At 34.8% G+C, this 19,811-nt stretch overlaps 1 protein-coding gene across 1 annotated transcript in view; it reads right to left on the minus strand.

Annotated features, from left to right (window-relative positions):
* The window catches only part of LOC102803438 (calcineurin-binding protein cabin-1-like), a 37,195-nt gene extending 17,602 nt beyond the window's left edge, over positions 1–19,593 (minus strand). The window contains exons 1-22 of the mRNA XM_085501433.1: positions 19,274–19,593; positions 18,010–18,090; positions 17,439–17,552; positions 17,096–17,233; positions 16,326–16,506; positions 15,134–15,187; positions 14,661–14,736; positions 14,502–14,553; positions 13,885–13,985; positions 13,703–13,766; positions 13,259–13,328; positions 12,602–12,753; positions 11,869–11,948; positions 7,280–7,386; positions 6,142–6,283; positions 5,885–5,962; positions 5,521–5,655; positions 5,242–5,366; positions 4,616–4,686; positions 2,571–2,670; positions 1,272–1,486; positions 120–244 (exon numbers count right to left, since the gene is read on the minus strand). Of these exons, the coding sequence (XP_085357559.1) occupies positions 120–244; positions 1,272–1,486; positions 2,571–2,670; positions 4,616–4,686; positions 5,242–5,366; positions 5,521–5,655; positions 5,885–5,962; positions 6,142–6,283; positions 7,280–7,386; positions 11,869–11,948; positions 12,602–12,753; positions 13,259–13,328; positions 13,703–13,766; positions 13,885–13,985; positions 14,502–14,553; positions 14,661–14,736; positions 15,134–15,187; positions 16,326–16,506; positions 17,096–17,233; positions 17,439–17,552; positions 18,010–18,090; positions 19,274–19,276 (2,264 nt within the window). The 5' untranslated portion in view covers positions 19,277–19,593. The remainder of the gene's footprint in view (positions 1–119; positions 245–1,271; positions 1,487–2,570; positions 2,671–4,615; positions 4,687–5,241; positions 5,367–5,520; positions 5,656–5,884; positions 5,963–6,141; positions 6,284–7,279; positions 7,387–11,868; positions 11,949–12,601; positions 12,754–13,258; positions 13,329–13,702; positions 13,767–13,884; positions 13,986–14,501; positions 14,554–14,660; positions 14,737–15,133; positions 15,188–16,325; positions 16,507–17,095; positions 17,234–17,438; positions 17,553–18,009; positions 18,091–19,273) is intronic.
* Positions 19,594–19,811: the final 218 nt, after the last annotated feature.

Genomic DNA, 19,811 nt, shown 5'->3' on the forward strand with positions numbered 1-19,811 from the left:
TTAGTATAATATATTTCATACTTTTGCATGTTTTTTTTTATATTATTCATGTCCATTTTGTTTTATTTTTGAACTGAATATTATTATGCGACACCATTTCTATGTGATTTGTAACTTACTTATTGAGGAATTGAAAGACCTTCGTCATCGTAGTCAACCAATTCTCTTTGACTGCCATTGTACTACCATTAGATAATTGCTGTAGAGATTCATTGAGGGCCAGTAAACAACAACTAACACATAACTGTAAACACAAACCAGTTGAAAAACTATGATTAGTAGGGTTTGGTATGGAGCAAAGTGGGTTGCTCAGTACCAGGAGATTCTCAGAACTCTGTAAATTTTGAAACTGAAAAGATTGAAAGTAGAACATTCATCTTTTTGATGATTTTAGCATATTTATCAGGTTAAAAATCTAAGTTTTCAATGTAAATTCTCTTGGTTTCATTATTTAGGGAATTCATGTGATTAAACATGACACAAATATAAACACAGTGTAAATACAAACCAACAAACCATGTGTATATAGACACAGTACTACGAGACATATGATAGGTGTAAAGCATTGTGGGAGAAATTCTATTGCATAAAATGGAACGATATTGAAAAATGACTTATAAAATTAAATGCCAAGTTTTTCCAAGCCTACCATACACAACTATTATACAAATAAAGATATAATTAATGTGCTGCTATTTCAGAATATTCATTTGCTGTAATATGATGGAATGGACACATCGTTTGCTGAGACCCTTTTTTCCCCATTGAATTTGGCATTTTGGCTTTCTAACTGACCATTTTCCGTTCACTGCGTGATTCACGCGTTATACGTGAAATCGACATAAAACAGGACAAACAAAAGTCATAGCGTCGTAGTGGCGTCAAACATTGTGTGGGATTTGACAAACATGAAGGTATTTTGGGGAATATTTCCATGCTTAATAATGTGCTGTACACATTTGATGAGAGGCAATTTCGATGAGGTAAGGGTATTCAAAAGCACTATACTTCTGTAAAAAATCGGATGGACGATGTAAGCTACGAAATAAAAAAAATTTGAGTTCAAAATCAAATCGTTCGATTTTTTGCAGCAGACGTTCGACGGAAAATCACTTATTTGATAATATTACATATGTTTGATAAAAATGTGAAGGCAGTTACAATTCGTTAACTGCCATAATATATTTGACCAGTGTTTCAATAAATTATGTTCTACGAAATGAAACTATAGCGTGCCACACCCAACAAGCAACTGATATGAAGTGAAATACCTCATAATTCTTGGTGTGTAAAAGTGATTCGATAAGTAACAACAACCTGGCCGGTCTAGAGTCTTCTTTCAGTTTGCTCTTACTGAGTGACGTCTGTGTCAGCGTTGGGTATAATATATCAACAACATCCTGGTAATTACCAGTTTCGTACAAACGCTGCACTTCTTCCAACGACTGACAACGTTGTAATGACTCAACTTGTTTTTTCACAGCACCTAAAATGTAGTGAAAACAAATATTGGGAATTGAACAGTACTTTTAACTGTCCTATGAGAATTGCAAAATTGTCACAAACCAAAAACTTCTCATTGGATTCTTCGTGGGGGGAGGGGGGTTCACAATCAAAATGTTAATTACATCATTGTGAATGGCCGAAAACCACCTATAATGACCATGACGTATTTAACCTTTACACCACCAGACTTTCTCACCCAAACTTTTATGCACTTTTTTCCTATATTCTAAGTATTTTAAGTAAGTATTGTTGGTGGTTGGACTAATATACAATAAAAAGTTCACAAAAACAAAAGAACGATCATTCCATCTTAGTCAACATTGGAAATAATATTGTCTCTTAATTTGAAACCATAGAATATATACTTTGATATAGACAGAAGAAATGTTATAAATGATGAGTACATAATTAAAAGCAACAGTTCCTTTACATTATATGTCCAGCAACTGTAACATTTTTTGGCCATTTCAAATTGGTAATAATAACAACATTTAGTATATGATGTCTTGTTATGTTCTCGGATGCTTAACCAGTATTTAACAATACAAGACAACCTAAAGGTGGAAATCACAGTGATTTATAAATGTTTTAACCAACATTTAACTAATACTTGCAAAAGAAGGTACCGGGTATGTGCAAATTGTACTTGGGGTTTGAAGGCTACCAAAAATCCTCTGACCAAGATTTACTCCTTAACGAATGCGATTTTTGGGGAACCTTTGATAAGATTCACAGGTGACTGTGTTTGATTATCTCTTGTTGACACCAGGAAAGCACATTCAATTGCCATAATGACATTTGATAGGAAGACAGTAACATAGCCCTATCATGCAGTCCCAAACTGAGATATGCACTATATGTCAGTTCTCATATATGCAATTTGCACATAAAAAAGACAGGAAAGACAACAGTGACATTAAGGAACTGTAGCATGGTACAAAAATATTTGAAAAATAAAATGTTCATATCCAAGCATTTTTTTCAAGTTTGTAGCTATTCTTGGAATCTTAGTGACAAATCCTATATTTAGACTGACACACATATAAAACAATGACCATACTTACGTGCAGATATTATATCATCTTTACAGTTCGGTAAATGTACAACAATCGGAATATTAGACGGCGGCAAATCTGAGTCACCAAGTGTTAGGAGATGACTACACTATAAATGATGACAACAACAAAATATCAACTAATTTGCATATCATTTACATATGAATGGAAGTAATAAACCTGTTGGGAAAGTTCATGAGATAATAACAAAACAAAAGACAAGACATATTGTGCACAGTATTTCTCAGTTTAAACATGTCACACCTCAAAAAAGATTTTAACTAAATTTTGTTGTTTACTTCTCCCTTCTCTTCCTCAATTAAATTAAAGAATCAATGCTATCTAATTGGTTAAGAATATGAACCCAAATACATCCTAGCACGTTACTGAGATATTGAAAAAAACAGATGTGTGCATTCATTCAATTGAGTTTGCAGGGTTGCACGTTCTCATAGTTGAGTAAGGTTATAAAGCATCCTTTTTGGGGGATGCCCAGTGGCCAAGTGGAAACCAAGTTGGGTGTGCAGCTAGGCTAGGCTATCTGACAGAGGTAATTTTAGTGCCAATAATTAAGAGCAAGAACAGTGACATCACCAGCCCGGACAATTATCGTCCAATAGCAATAACATCAGTGTTGTCGAAAGTCTTGGAGCACGTACTGCTGGTGAGGTGTGAATCCTACATTGAAACTATAGACAACCAATTTGGTTTTAAGAAGAAACACTCAACTGATTTGTGTATTCTTGTTCTCAAAGAAATAATTCGTCATTACAACACCATGGGAAGTAATATGTTTGTGTGTTTTCTTGATGCTTCCAAGGCTTTCGATAGAGTAAACCATTGGACATTATTTAAAAAACTTGTGCACCGTAAAATCCCCCCCCCCTATATTACTTGGCTGTTAGTGAACTGGTATCGACACCAACATTACTGTGTTAGATGGGGAAACAACCTGTCACGTTTCTTTGAGGTCACTAACAGAGTTCGTCAAGGTGGTATTATGTCCCTGACCCTGTTCAACCTTTATGTAGATGACTTAGGTTGTGAATTAAATAACCTTGTATGTGGTTGTCAGGTTGGTGCTAAAACTGTAAATAATTTAAGCTATGCAGACGACATGTGCCTCATTGCGCCCTCTATCAAAGGCTTGCGCAAACTTTCGTATACATGTGAGCTATATGCTAACGATCATGATATTATTTATAACACTAAAAAAACAAAGTGTATGTATTTTCCAAGTCGTCATAAACTGAGTAATATACCACCGGTTTATCTATGTAGTCATAAATTAGAATTTAGAACTGTTTAACTACCTCGGTCACAGAATTACTTATGATCTTAAAGACAATATTGACATTGATCACCAGAGACGTTTGTTTTGTGTTTGTGCTAATCTCTTGTTGCCAAAATTTGTGAACTGTAGCACTGAGGTTAAGCAATGTCTTTTCAAAACTTACTGCTCTAGTTTTTATTGCTGTCAAATATGGTGTTGTTTTCGAAAGTCTACGCTTAATGCCATGAGGGTTTCCTATAACAATGCTTTCAGGAAATTTTTTGAATATCCACATGATTGTAGTGTCAGTACAATGTGTGTTGTTAATAGAGTACAAACATTCCCTTGTCTTAATAGAAAGCTAGTATCTTTATTTACTGAACGCGTTTATACATCCACAAATGGCATTGTCTCTGTAATATATAGTAGTGACATAAGTTGGAACTCACAGTCGGTGAGGTACTGGAATAATTTGATTTTTTGATTTTGTAGCATAAACCTAATGACTGTATTTTATTATAATCAGTAACTCTATTTCTTTTTTTCATTTTGTTTTGTAATTTACTTTATATGGACTTTGTCTGAAATAAATAATAATAATATGGTCACCAGTTCAAAACACACATGTGGTATCTTTTCCATATAGAGCATTACGTTTCCCATGAGTTTTATTTTCTTATAAAAATAATGTATTTCTTCATAGATACTTAAATCTGTTTCACTACTAGATCAAATGGCACATAAGTCATGATGACTCTGTAGTGGGTATACGCATACTTACATAATCAAAGCAACTCAGTGCAAGATCTCTTTTTCCTTGTAGCATCAAATATCTGGACTTCAACCAATAAACTGTAATATCAGATATGAAAATCTAACTTTCAATTCAAAGAAAATTTTAGCCTAATTTAAATGTGTTTGACAATAATAAAGTAACTTATTTTATTTTGTGATGTGTTGACTCAGGAACACACAAAACATCAAAGAAACCAGAGAGCTTTCAAACTTTACTTCTTGTTTATTCCGCCATTTTCAGTTACACCACCCGCACTACTTTTACATATCAATACACTCGGGTGATCAGGTGACATAACACCATTACAAAAGTATGTATTCTGGCGCATGCAATAAAGTAGTCCCAAAAACGTCACATATTTCATCACTTGGGTTTTCAGACATTCAGTCTTCTTAGATTTATTGCATTCGAATTGTATTACAAGCGAAAAAATTTGTTAATAAATTTTCTTTTCAATCAAAATTTGTAAAAATAGCAATGACGCCTCTCACGTACGGCATAGTGTAAACCATGTGTTTGTTGGAAAATCTTGTAACTCGCACACATATTTACATAATCAACATTAAACATAAAATCCCAAGATTTGTAAAAATAACAAACATGTCACTCACCGCGTACAGCAAAGTGTAACCATGTGTTTGTCAGGATATCTCGGAATGTAGATAAACTTTCCAGGTAAAGTAGATCTGATGAAAATAAGTCGTGTGTACCAATTGGAAATGACTCCTGCCCAGAGCTGTGAGATACACCATACACACAAAAATTTAATAGATTTATCGCAAGACCAACAGGACTCCCCAGCTTCCATGCAAAAGATTGTAGTAATTCTCAGTAACACAATGGGATAGAGATAAACAAAGATATTTAATGTATAAATTGAAAATACTGACTTTCCAAGAAGGCTTGCGGTAGTTCCTGATACCGGTGACTTCATTTTAGCAGACAACCATTTCTCCAAGGTCTGTTCTGCATTGACCAATGCCATCAAGGCAAGCTCTTTGATGAACTGGTTAGAAATTGATTTACTGAAATAAACAAGTCATTTAATGTTGAATTTCATCAGCAGCATAGCCATACAATCAAGTCTGAAGTGTATTAAAACTCCCTAAACAACTTGTATTTTCAAAATGATCTAAGAAGTGTATTAAGAAGGTATTAAAGTGACTTGATGAAATTATAGTATAGATATAAAATTCTAAAAAGACAAAGACTAGTATAGTTTTATACCTACTACATATACACTACAATACTTACCAATAGTATGACGGTAAAGTTAAGTGATTCCTTAATCTCTTGTGAACCTCTACATATACTTCACCTAAACCATTTGGCCTGAAAACAAAAACATTGATTCAGAAATAGTAAATACATTTTAAGAAAGGATTCACCCAAACATACATGTAATAAGTGATGGATAAACCATGCTGTGAACACACCAGTATGAAACACCAATTATGATTGGTTGAATCAGAATGACATCACCAGTAAATTTACATATTGATGCTACTTACCATTTATGGTCTGATTTCTGGGCTAAGACAAGACAGTACCTAGTCATCAAATCCACAACACCGTTATTAACCTCGTGTTTTTGTAACCATGTTTTGATGTCTTGGTTTTCAGCGCTTATAAATGCATCATCAGATTCAGTGCCTTGGCGATAAAAAACACAGTGGTTGTAACAAATTGGAAACAGTACAATGAAAATGGAAATTATGCAAATTAGCTTCTTAAATATTCAAAATAACAACCCTAGTGTCGTTGAACTGTAAAAAAGAAGGTACCCGTTATGTATTCAATGAATACGTTGATGTAAGCATCTGATATCACTTCTATATAGAGCTGGGTGATACGAGTGACGTGAATATGCATCCCATGACACGAAGAGTCTCAATCACTATACGTACACATCAACGGCAAAAAAGATTTGAAAAACAATTATTTTCTCATGTTGATGTAGCATTGCAAAAAAAACAGTTGCAGCAGCAAATAAATATGCATCGCATTACTACAGCAGTAGACTATATATAGCTACACTTCCATCCATTGTCATGAATCAGTATATATTCTCTTAAATTCACCAGCCAATGGCGTGATTTCGGCTCGTGTTGAGCGTTCAGGCAGCAAAACTTGGCACGTGCTAAGTTTCAGTCAAGAGCATCTATGGAGACCAAGATCAAGTTTTTTTCACCACGTGCAGATTTGGTTCCTTCTGTTCACATACACATTTCAGCACGTGCCGACTCGTCCAAGAGTCTCGTGCAACTAGGCTTAAAAATCATATTGTTAATTTGCGTTCATAGTTAAGCGTGTCGATTCATATGCATTTACAGTTACGACCACCAATGGTTTTCAAAATCAGCAGAAATATTACTCTTCATAGCAATTTTTTTTCAAATTAAACTTAAATTTGTCATTATTTTGAGTTATTGTCATTGTACTGTGTCAGTATTTGTTATCCAGTGTGAAAATGTCATATCACAGACAAAAATACTGTCGACCAATTTGGTTTTCTCAGTTTACTGTTCATGGACACACAGACTGTTTAGTGAGAAACATCAGGTGATATTTCACACTAAAGGATACTTCTGTGCAAGATATTATGCACCACGTCCATGTGTAAATAGTTTGGGGGGTGGGGGTGAGTACCTGATGTTCCAGTATGCGCCATATCAGATTCTGCTTTTGATGCATCCAAACTGTCTTTATTCTCCATCAGATTGCTGTCTCCATCTTCCTCATCTTCTGTCATCTCTCTAAGGTTATAAAAGATTGGGTTGTACAATTATCAATAGTGGGGGGGGGGGTGTTTGCACGAGTGTGTCCTGGCATTTTTCATGTTGAATGTAATATATGTTGAATTTAATATAATGTATTACCCCGGGCACGCACCCCTCCCTGGGCAAGCGCCCACCCCCCTGTTTTCACAAAAGTTACATGTTGGGGACATCCTCGGTTAAACGCCCAGGGAGATTTTTAGCCAAGAACGGGGTCAACAATAAAGTTTTATTTGTCAAAAACGAATGCGTTTGATTTATTTAAATAGTGTGTTTGTTACGGTAGTTCTCTTTTTGGAGTGTGTGGTGGCCCTGAATAGGGCCGTTTTGTTTGTGTTTTTACGTAAAAACTCAGTGGAACTTAACGACGTAAGATGAACCACGCAGCATGTGGCGCACACGTTCTGCTTTCTCTTCATTCACGATGAATCTAATATTACAATAATCCATACCTTGGTGAGTGGTTTGAAGCACTTAGCTTTGGTTTCAAAACGTAGCACTTCGCTGACTGTGAATTCATAATGGGAGCACAGTCAGCTGGCAAACTTAACGCGTAAAAATAGAACGCGTATTTTGACCTCTACGTGGCCAACCAATGGCTGGACACGGATACTGTACGTTTGCGGTCGTTGCCAAAAAGCCCCGCGTCCATCGCCTGGCGATGCTCTTCCGTTTCACCCCCTCCGGAATGTTCTACTTTCGCAGCCTAATCGCAGGTTTTTCGAAAAACGTCGAAAAAACACACGAATTAGTAGAAATGTTCCTATTTTGGACGGATTATTGATAGAGAATAATGTCTTTATTACAAAAATGCTGAAAAACCGCGAGTTTTTGCCTTAGTTATTTTTTTATCGGCGAAAAACTGCGAACTCGGCAAATTTGGTTGCACAACTTCCCTCTATCATACACCCAGCGACACCGATGCCAGCTGACTGTGAGGGTGTATGGAAAACGAAGACCCTGGAAAACGAAGACCGAAGACCTAAGACCCTGGAAAACGAAGACTCTGGAAAACGAAGACCCTGGAAAATGAAGACCATGGAAAACGAAGACCCTGGAATGTTCCTATGACGCCAATGATACACGAATTCGCCCAATATCGGGCATTTACTTTCATTGTGAACTAACTTCCCGTACGAAATTCTACTTTTATTTGTGAAATTACAACGTGAAGTACTTATTTTCGTTGTGAACTCACAACGTGCGTATATAGAATGCGAAATAATACGTATATGTATAATTGCATTTTACTAAACATATGTAAATTATTTTTCGATCAGTAACGTTGCGTGCATGGTTCTGTTCAATCTAATCAATCACGTCATATTATTAAATGAGTTCTTAAATAAATTGCGTAACGTTATTAAATAGTTACCAAATGAAATTACGTACGCCCTGATCGCATGGAATTACGTCGCTATTGGTCATCGTCATTAAATGGCATGATTAAATTATGTCAGAATAAAAATGCATATTGTCACGTTACTGATTAAAACGTGTCCAATGGAACTACGAAGTTAACTTTACTGACACATGATTGAATTTGCAATTCCATCCCGACCTCATTTAATTATGGCGAGTACGTAATGATTTATTTACGTACTCGTATAATAACGACATGCATAATTCTACTGCGAACTCATATAATAGCGTGATGTACTTAATTTAATTGCGAACTCGTTCAATAACGTGATATACTTAATTTCACTACAAACATATTTAATCCAACACGAGGATGTAATTCAATTGTATCCCCTCGAAGACAATAGAAATACCTTCCCGGTTCCAATATGTATACTGATATTTGGTGCTTATTCGAAGTACTTGCACTTTGAATATATTCGCATGTATAGTTACAAAGTTTAATCAGGCACTTTATTTATAGATTACAATTTCATACAGACAACCAAAGACATTTAAGGATAAGATGCAGTTTTTTTATCATTTTTGACCGTTTTTGCTTTTTTTGGCTTTCCTGTACGATGGGTTTCATATCTATATTTTGTTAAAAATAATTTAAAAATAATCATTAAAACCAACTTTAAAACACAGTTAAACTATTATTATGAAGCGCTGTTTACGTTTTGTTTATGTTTGAGGGATGATTTGTATATTCACGCCACTTAGAGGTTCCTGATTGACAGATGATATGTAAATTAAATAAGAGTCAAAAGTTTCATAACAGTACTATTTCCGGTGGTAGGGGTCGCGTGTTGTGATTTTGTGCACAGTTTAGCGCGGTTTTGTAACACTAGTTGTAATATAAATAACCTAATAAATTTTCCGATTTGGAGCAGTGTCTTCGATATTATGGATGAGAATGTAAATGCGTTGTACCCTGACTTCGAGGTCACTTTCGCACAACATATAATTTATGCAAGTACCGCCCCCTGTTTGTTCATGCATTGATTACGTCAATATAACGGGAGCATTCAGAGTGCCGCTGAATGATACTTCTTGGAACGCACTTTCAAGTGTGACTATTCTCATATTATCCGTACATTTATCTAATTTGTCAGTTATCCTTCATAATGTCATACCGGTAGTTATCATGTGAGCTGGTAAATATTGTAATAGCGACTGTAAAAGTGATCGCAATTTGGCATGTTCCCACAACGAAATGCCGATTATGCAAACCGGCCATTATCTCCGTTTCTTTTGAAGCACTTTTTTGAAACTTCAATTTGAAATAGTGTCTGAACCGCATGTGGGATAGTTCTAAAATTTCACACAGTGTTGTTAATACTTTGAACATCAAAACGGGGTCGGTTCGTTCAGACACCGCTATATATTAAACGAAACCAAGATGAAATTAGGCATACTACTGGGTTTTACATTGATTATATCCGCAAATGTGTATGAAAATAATTTATTATGAAGAATTCGCAATGAAATTCGTACGGGAAGTTAGTTAACGAGTTCACAATGAAAATAAATGCCCGATATTGGGCGAATTCGTGTATCATTGGCGTTATTGGAACATTTCGGGGTCTTCGTTTTCCATGGTCTTCGTTTTCCAGGGTCTTCGTTTTCCAGGGTCTTCGTTTTCCAGGGTCTTCGTTTTCCAGGGTCCTCGTTTTCCAGGGTCTTCGTTTTCCATGGTCTTCGTTTTCCAGGGTCTTCGTTTTCCAGTGTCTTAATTTTCCAGAGTCTTCGTTTTCCATACGTTGTAATTTCACAATTAAAAGTAGTTAATTTAATTTATTATGAAAAATTTCATACGGGAAGTTAGTTCACAATGAAAGTAAATGCCCGATATTGGGCGAATTCGTGTATCATTGGCGTCATAGGAACATTCCAGGGTCTTCGTTTTCCATGGTCTTCGTTTTCCAAGGTCTTCGTTTTCTTCATCACAGCTATGGCATTACGGTCATGTGGATTATTTTTCTGTCGTTGAAGAAAAAACATTTTGCCGACCTCAAGCCCATTACGATAACCATAATGAGGCATGCCGACGATGGGAACTTGTTGCATCATAATTTTGTCACGTGTGTGGGTGCGTGAATAAATCATGTTAATGAGGTCGACCAGAGTTTATTTTCAGTCTGTTTTTTATGTATCGCCATTTGTATATGTTTATGTATTCACAATAGTTTGTAAACATTTCACATCAGTAATAAAAGGTTTATTTGTTTCATAACCCTGTCTGCTATTCTTCAGTAATTACGATGCGATGTATCAATACACACGTGAACAAAATTATGCTAATGAGGTCATCGCCATCTTGCGGTAGTTTTTCCCGGCCGTTTCGACTTGCACTGATCACGGTTACTAAAAAAGCTGACATAAAACAAGTTTTATTCTTGAAATTCGACCCTGTGTCTTAGTGTTCCCACAGTTCTTGACAGAGTGCTCACGTTTATTGAAACCTCGCATAAATCAAGAAATAAGTATGTGTACAAAGTGTACGAAAGCATTCCTTTATTTGACCTTATCATACGATCACAAAAACAACTTTTTAAAATCTTTTTTGGGGTGGTCCTCGGGTAAGCGCCCACCCCTAAGTTTTCCCGATTTTGTATGTTCAGGCCCCTGGGCGCGTGCCCGGGGTAATACGGTACATCAGACGAGTCAAGAATGTACAAAATGGTTTTGAACTACACAAACCATCCTGCTACATAATAAACTAAAATTTGTTTTTCTTGTTTTTCAAAAGAAACATGAAAACCTACAATAAAACACAAGTGAGGTTGGCGTATTGAAGTCTCTGTAATAAACTACATATTCCCAATGACTATTGACAGAATACTGTAAAACCATTTATTTTCACTGACATTTAATATCACTATTTTGATGTTTTGAGCTTATTCACTGTGTTTAAATTTCACAAATTTGTCAAGCAATCAACGACTTTTTATTATTTTACATGTTCATGTAGATTTCATTCAGCAGATTTAACTTATCAGCGAATATAGCAATATTAAAACCCAGAGAAAAACTAAGGCGTTTAACAGTACTTACTTCAAACTGGAAGGCAAGAATGTTCGCAGTAATTCTTTATAATTTACAGTCTCTTCTTTTTTCTTCACAGTATTCCTGACCTGTAATAATAAATTAGAGAATTATTAGATTACTTATTTACACAAAATTTCTAAAAGTTTACACTCTTAAAATTTTAAACTTAAAACAGGTCTTTGGAATATTTATTATGCTTTTGGTTTTATTTTAATTATACAATGTAGTACCCCAAAATGTTGATAAATTTAATAAACGTGCTGCAGTATAGAAAGAAATCACCCGTGTGATTATTGAGACAGGAGTCGATGACACTCACCAGCAAATGACATAAGTAATTTTGCATATGAAAGTGCCCAGAATTTCTTAACGCAAACACTAATGGGTTAGTTGTTTAAACAATCTTTACAAATGTGCACAAACATTGGATGTTGTTGATTTAAGCAAAATATGTTTATTTACCCCAAGCAGGGTTATAGCTAAAAAATTGAAAAAAAAAAGATTTCGCCTCTCAAATGACATTTTACACCTGTCTAAACCGTGAAGTGCTTGTCTAAAATGACAGGTAGACAGATGGATGGCTAACAGCCTAACCTCAGGCACTGCCCAGTCTGATAACTGTACAGCACATGGTACTAATAGACCAATTCAACATTAACGTATTGTGCAAAAGTGGAATACAAGTATATCAGATAACGTGTAACCTAGGACCCAGGTTATTAATGCATGGATTTCTTACTCGAGCTGATCGTCTCTTTGCGTGACTCTCTTCAGATGCACCACCGCCGCCGCCGCCGCCACCACTACCACCAGCACGTTTTCTTTTCACACCTTTCTTAGATTTCTCTAAACTATTATTTTCGGATTCTGTTTCCATTTCTGTTGGTTCATCTATAAGAAGAAATACCAATTTTATTTCACATGACAAGGTTTAAATAATACTTCTAACAATGCTTTCAAATTAAATTAATGAGCTTTACGAAACACAGGTTAAAAATAAAATTGCACCACATGACTACCATACATATTATTAATAATTCTACCAATAAACCAATAAATATATACGGTCTTGCAACAAAAAAAATTAATATGCAAAATAGCTACTTAATAGTATGCATAGTCATGGCCCTAAAACTATTGGTAATCATGTTTGCACATCACAGAAGGTATCAAGTTTGACTGAAATCTATTCACAAGTTTGTGAGATTTTCCTTACATAGACTGACAGACACGCCAAACCTGTGTGTGCGAAAAAACAGAAAAAATGTTGGCGAAAGAAAATAAATCAGAGCCCTGGTTAAAACACTGTGGGAAGTAGTCAGAACACTGGCTTCACTTCCTAATAAATAATATTCAGTGTATATTTTGTGATGTCGTCATGGATGTTCAAATTCACCTGTACTTGGCATATTTTCTTCATCTGTTGTTGACAAGTGGTCTGTGACATCGACATGGTTCCCAAAACTCTACAAATACCCGTACATGTAATAAAACATTAATCATGTGTAAGTACATTGATTTCACTTCACGATGACAAATACTTTTGAATTTCCCAAGAAAGCTTTTTTTTTTATAAAACTGAAATTGTCTTTGATACAGAGCTGACTTTTGGGAAATTAGTCACTGCTAACACCATTTTTCAGTAAATATGAGGAATGTTCCAGATTGATTCATGTTATGTGCGCATACAAGGTGTGTGCTCATCTAAACCTGCCATTGGTTTCAGTATTCTCCATCACAATGAATAATATATGCAAAATTTGCATAATTATAATATTACGGTAATATTGCAGACTGCATGATATATTGTATATAACACTAGATTACCATGGAAACTCACCAATTTAGAATGTTTGTTGATATATTCATATAAGGATATCAAGTTTTCTCCCAAACTTTTCCACCTGATAAGAAATGAAAAATTTGCAAAATAATGGAATTATCAGAGGATGACTGAAATGGGATTTTAAATATACTTAGAAATGAACAAACTAAAAGAATAACAACAAACAAGTCACATACGTTAATGATGCCAGTGGCTGAGGGAATTTGACAGCAGGTATTGGGATAGGTTTTAGCAATTCTCGCTTCTTTTTTCTTATCTCTACTGCTTCCTCAACAATCTAAAAAAGAACAAAAAGATGATAGTATTAAGAAACATCACTACTACAAACTACTGCATCAACTCTAAAAGTAGTTATTAACAAGAGTGTAACTTCAAGATTTATTTTCAACATAAATAATCCACTACTTGATATTGAGATTTTTTACACAAAGTGAGAACTAAACAGCACAGCACAGCACATGAAGGATTATATTGTTAGGTAATATCAGATTACTAAAAAGACCTACTGTGTACATGAAACTCAATCAGAAGTTGGAATATGAATCCCGACTGAATCTGAATCTGAATCTAAATCTGAGGCTGAAATCTTGATCTGAGTTTGGAATATCAATCTTGAGATGCAATCTGAATTTGAGTTTGGAAACTGAATCTGAGGTTTCAATCGGAATCTACAATGACCTAACCATGATATAAAAAATACTAGGCTAGAGATGTACGTAGGTAAGTCTACACAGTAGTCTATCATATTCTTAATCTAGCATAAACTTGTATATGTCCTGGTCAGTGTTCTTACCGTTTCAGCAATTTCTTTTGTAATTTTATGATCATCAAATACAGATACATCACTGGAATGAGAAAATTAGAAATTTAAAAACTTCAAATCATTTTTAACTATGACTAGTTTTGTAATACTTGGTAAATACTCAATTTCAAGCTCTGGTAATATACTCACCAATATTTAAACAATAGTTCACATTCTCGTTTCATACACGGTTGTTCTTGGTACATTTTATCTCTTAACACCAATCCTTAGAAAACAATTACACGATATAATATAGATATATCATGGTTTGAACTGCAGCATGTTGAAGGCTTCATATTTCAAAACTTCGAAAGCCTCAGACAGATTAAGTCAATCATTTATAGACAATGTGAACTCCTCCATGAATTTTATTACATACAGTAAACAACTTTTATTTCACGAGACACATTTTCATGCATGAAGTGAGGTTACTGAAAATCACGAAATTTTTTTTCAGTGAAAACTTATCTACGGTCCTGTGACATGAAGCGTCAAAGTCTTTTGCCAACATTTTGTATTTTGTATGAATGCCATAAAATTGCAAAATATTTTGTGTTTAGCAGTGAAAATTAATCTGTTTACAGTAGTCAAACCTTTCACAATGGTTTGTATAGTTAACCTACCTTTGGTGTAATGACTGTCACGTTCAAGTGCTTTAGATATATAATGCATGCAGCCTGCAAATAGAGGACATCAGTTACATGTAATGTCTTAATGTTGATCAAATCCTACAACTAACTATTTTCAATACAGTCCTGATTACAAACTGCATTTATATATCAAATCATGTACGTAAAATCCATTTGATGGAAACTTTGTGAATATGCAACGGTGTGCTAGTATAGCAAGATGTTATTGATGTAAAATTGCTTCCATAAATGCAACTTTGAATTCTAACTCTCTTTATATGTACTCATTACATTCTCCACCCTAACTTTGCAGTCTCTACTACTTTTTTAAAGTTGCAATGTTCTAATACAAACATCAGTTAATAATAGGATGTTAACGATATGACAATGACATTACTCTCACATCAGATGCAAATCTTAAATAGAAATGGTGCTATCCAGGGCTCCTTCTAAGAGGACATACATTTTTTTTTTATTTCTTCAAGAATAATTATTTTTTTGGTGTGAAAAAAGTATTTTCAAATGTGAATAGCAAAAACTTTTCAGTGTATCCCATCTCTAATCTTAACTCAAATCTAATCCCTAACCTCACTTACTTCCCCCCCCCCCCCAATTAATTTTATAAGCCCCTCTTGAGAACACCTATATTTATCCAGAGTTGAATATACAACTGAATTAGGGGCTTGAAGGTTAGAGTTAGGGTAAGGGATTGGGTACATTGAACATTCTTTCCATCAATAATAATGTAGAATTTACATTGTAAAAAAATGCTTTTCATTAGATATTGAAATTAATTAAAGTTAAAAAAAACTACAGTATTTAAATTAGAATTCAAAAAGCATGAATAAACTGGTAAGACCCAAAAAGTATTTTGCTTCTCTTCATCGCACATGTCATTTTTTTTTTTCAATTTTGAATACTGGTAAAGTAAACCACATACAGTAGAATGGGGAAATGTTTGTTTTCTGTTCATTTCAGAGGATTTTTGCCGATCCAAATAAAACTAAAAAATTAATAAATGTTAAATTTTGAACATATATCTTGTTGTGGTGGTATTAAAAATCTGAATACAGAAAAAAAATTAAAACCACTGTATATTTTTTTTTTCAATTTTTCCTAGGAAGAGAAACAAAACATTTTTAGGGGCCTAAGACAATGAATTGTATGAATTATCTAGCATACGTACTGTAATAATCATTCATTGCATATAGCAATGTACACAGCTGATCCAACGATGGCCAGTGATTACTGTTACATGACAGAGCTTGCTCATATGAAAGTCTGGCTAATGGTAGTTGGTGTAATTGCAGTGCTAGCTTTCCCATTTTATACCAAATAGAGACATCACTACAGTCTATGTCTACAGCCTAGATATGATACAATAAAAACATAATGAGCTGGACTCGAAATTAACATTTTTTTTTTTTTTGCTAGGCAACCAGTTTTAAATGTTAGTAGTCCCATCGTAGTATTGGGTACACATACATGTACTTATAGTCATGAAAAAAAGTTTATTTGGTTTATTCAAAGACACTAGTGTCTTTGGTTTATTTAAGAAAAAAGTATTAGAAGCCTCATCCCTAATAGAAGTCGCACCCATTCTTTTTGAACAATTGAGAACCAAAAATTCATCATTTCTCATACGTGTAGATGCTCTAATACAATGTAGAAGTCGCATCCCCTCTGTTACATTGTACCATTTTAATTGATGTCGCAGCTTCTAATACAGATTTTACAGTAGTTCAGTAGGGCTAATAATTTAGAAAAATGAGATTTGTCTATGCGCCTTGAAATACTGGCTTTTTGAGCACTGATGAGTGGAATGTGAGACACCCTAGCAGTGGAGCCAAAGTACTGTAGACAGATGGGCTGGAATCAAATCTGAAAGACTCAAACATTTGTAATGTCTTTAAATTGTCTATATTTTTGTAAGTTTAGTAGCAAACATGTACTGACTTTTATATAATACTCCATCGCAGTGTTATAATCTTTCTTCTCTGCTGCCAGACCAGCCAGATTCTTCAGAGCAGAATATTGCAATACCACGCCGGGATGGACCAGTCCTTCTTTCGTTTCTGATGTTCTAGAAGATGACTGTATATGGAAATGCAAAACAGAAATCGAATACAACCACAGAAAAGAAATAAATATCTTGAAATTGAATCAACCATCCTGATTGAGTTGTATATACATACAATTGTGGAGTTAAATCTAAAGTCCCTGACCACCATTGATCCAATGAGATAGAGAAGTCAACAAAAGAAATAAACTGGTAACAACAATAACTAAACTTGCTTACTTTTGCTAGCAATGTAGTTTTGAGTAACTCTTCATAAATTTGCTGTGCCTCATCATGTTTTCCAGCTCTTTGTTGCACTAGTGCTTTGTTATACAGATCAAACAACTCCGCTTCCTACAAATAAAAATATACGTCATTTTGCAAAATCATAAATGATAGTAAGAAAGGAGACAATGGATAATTCAGAGTTAGACTGGGTTAACATTGTAATACAATCACTCAACAAAGCTAGATTTGTTTTTTATTCAGAAAGATATTGCTGTAGGATTTTTTTTGGTGTTGCCTCAACCATATTTAAACCCTTTATGCTGACGTAACATGTTCTTAACTTTTTTTATGCCGACATAACTATTACGTAATATCTGTGCCAGTGCTGCTGAAACCCACCTTTAAGGGGGTTCAAACCCCCTTTACATAAACATAACATTCACATAAAGGGACACAAAAAACGCAGTATTATTTTGTAAGACTACCCAGAGTAACATAATTTAAGATTGATAGAAGAAAAACAAACTAGTGAATCGCCAGAATAATTCTGAGTTGATTAATGACCGGATTTTTCTGTGCCAACCTGAGCTTCTTTGGTACTTTCTTGAATTTCTTCATCTTCACTCTCATCATCAGAATCTTCATTTAGTGCTGTAAAGCGAAGCTATAAAACAAAATAATAGTTAACAATTACTGAATAGAAATATGGACATTTTATGATTTCATAATTATAGAAATATCATCAGTAATTCAGTTGCACTGTTTTGAAAACTGATTGCTTTAAAATATTCTCTGTAAACAGTACTATAAAATACTTTATTTTAGCTGGAATTAATTTTGGCTGAAACGACTTTTTGGGTGTTTTGTGTGGAATTTATTTTTTCACTGATTTTTGATGAGTTGAATGTAAAATATAGGAAAAAAGGTATATTCGGTGGATTTTATTTTCACTGAATCATTCCTTCAGCGAAAATAGCGAAAATTAGTTGCAAGCGAAAATAAGGTATTTTATACAGAATTTTACAGAAAATTTTGTGAAAATCTTTCTTTTGAAGATATTAAGAGCTTTACATGTTGAATGTAGCTCCATTCACATTATGGGATTTTTACACATGCCAACATTATTACTGGAGAGGGATTATAGCAGTTAGTTAGTCAGGACCACATTGGGACTCACTCGGAACCCACTTGTCGTCTGCTGAAATCATGCTTTTATTCATTGATCAAACTGACACAAACATGGCAGACAATATGCATATCGGTACTGGTAAGGTGATGATGATATGACCCGGCCCCATTAGAGTAGATTTAACCTATAACTGAATAAATTAAGTGACAATTTGGTCTGGTGGGATATACAAAATCACTGTTTGGGATATAATGGGGTATGGTTTTTGAGGTGAAAATGGTCTATGATATGGTCTGGGGTTTTACTTCACGGTCGCACACCCCTACCAAACTGAAAGGGGGTGTCACCTGCGATGGAAGTAGTGGACCAAGGGAGCGGGCGAATCTGATACGACTGTCCGAGATCTGTAGAACATACTTTTATTGAAAAATTTTCTGCCAACCCCCCCCCCCCACCCCTCTTATGTTAATACATGGGAAAAATGAAGATCATCTCCAAATCAAAGGACATTCTCCGATCAATAGTACAGTCCCGGGGAAGTGTACTGTACACACAGTACTTTATTTCTGACGAATTTCCACGTTTGTGGGCGCTAGACTATGAGGATCCGTTGCTTTTCTGTGTGAATAACATTTCAATATGTGAAAATAACAACTTCAATGACACCAAGTAGATCTGAAATTACTAAAATACACATCACAAGAATAGCTCAACCTACCATTGTTGCTGCTGTTGATTACACTTCCGGTTCCTGTCAAAAGCTAGGCATGATCTGGATAATAGCACGCGGTATAAATCACGAAGATAAGTCCCTGTTACGTGAGAAAGTACTCTGCTATATGTTCGCACTGGCAATTATTGAATACAAGGTACAGCGTGCATCCTTGGGCTAAGTAACTGTCAGGTTTAACAACAAACACATGGAATCAGCACAACGTTAATAGCGTTAATTTCGTAATAATTTCTGTCTAGAATTCTGAATTCGCTTGAATGACGGTGTGCTGTGTGGACACAACTGGTACAATTTCCGAGTCGATATGTTGCCTTACGTGTGGTGTATTACGTAGATATTAAAATAACAAAACAAGTTAACATTTTCAACGCGAAATTAAAAAAAGATAGTCCCCGTGGACAGTCGGGGCATCAGAAGTGATTTCTTATTACTTTCGTATACCCAAATCGTGATCGTTTGTTCGTTAATTTTCTTTCTTATTTTTGGCGCTCATCGTATTGCTGTCTGAGAGGGCGCAACAACA

The sequence above is a fragment of the Saccoglossus kowalevskii genome, chromosome 7, assembly GCF_978046115.1.
Source record: "Saccoglossus kowalevskii chromosome 7, keSacKowa6.1, whole genome shotgun sequence".
Classification (NCBI taxonomy): domain Eukaryota; kingdom Metazoa; phylum Hemichordata; class Enteropneusta; family Harrimaniidae; genus Saccoglossus; species Saccoglossus kowalevskii.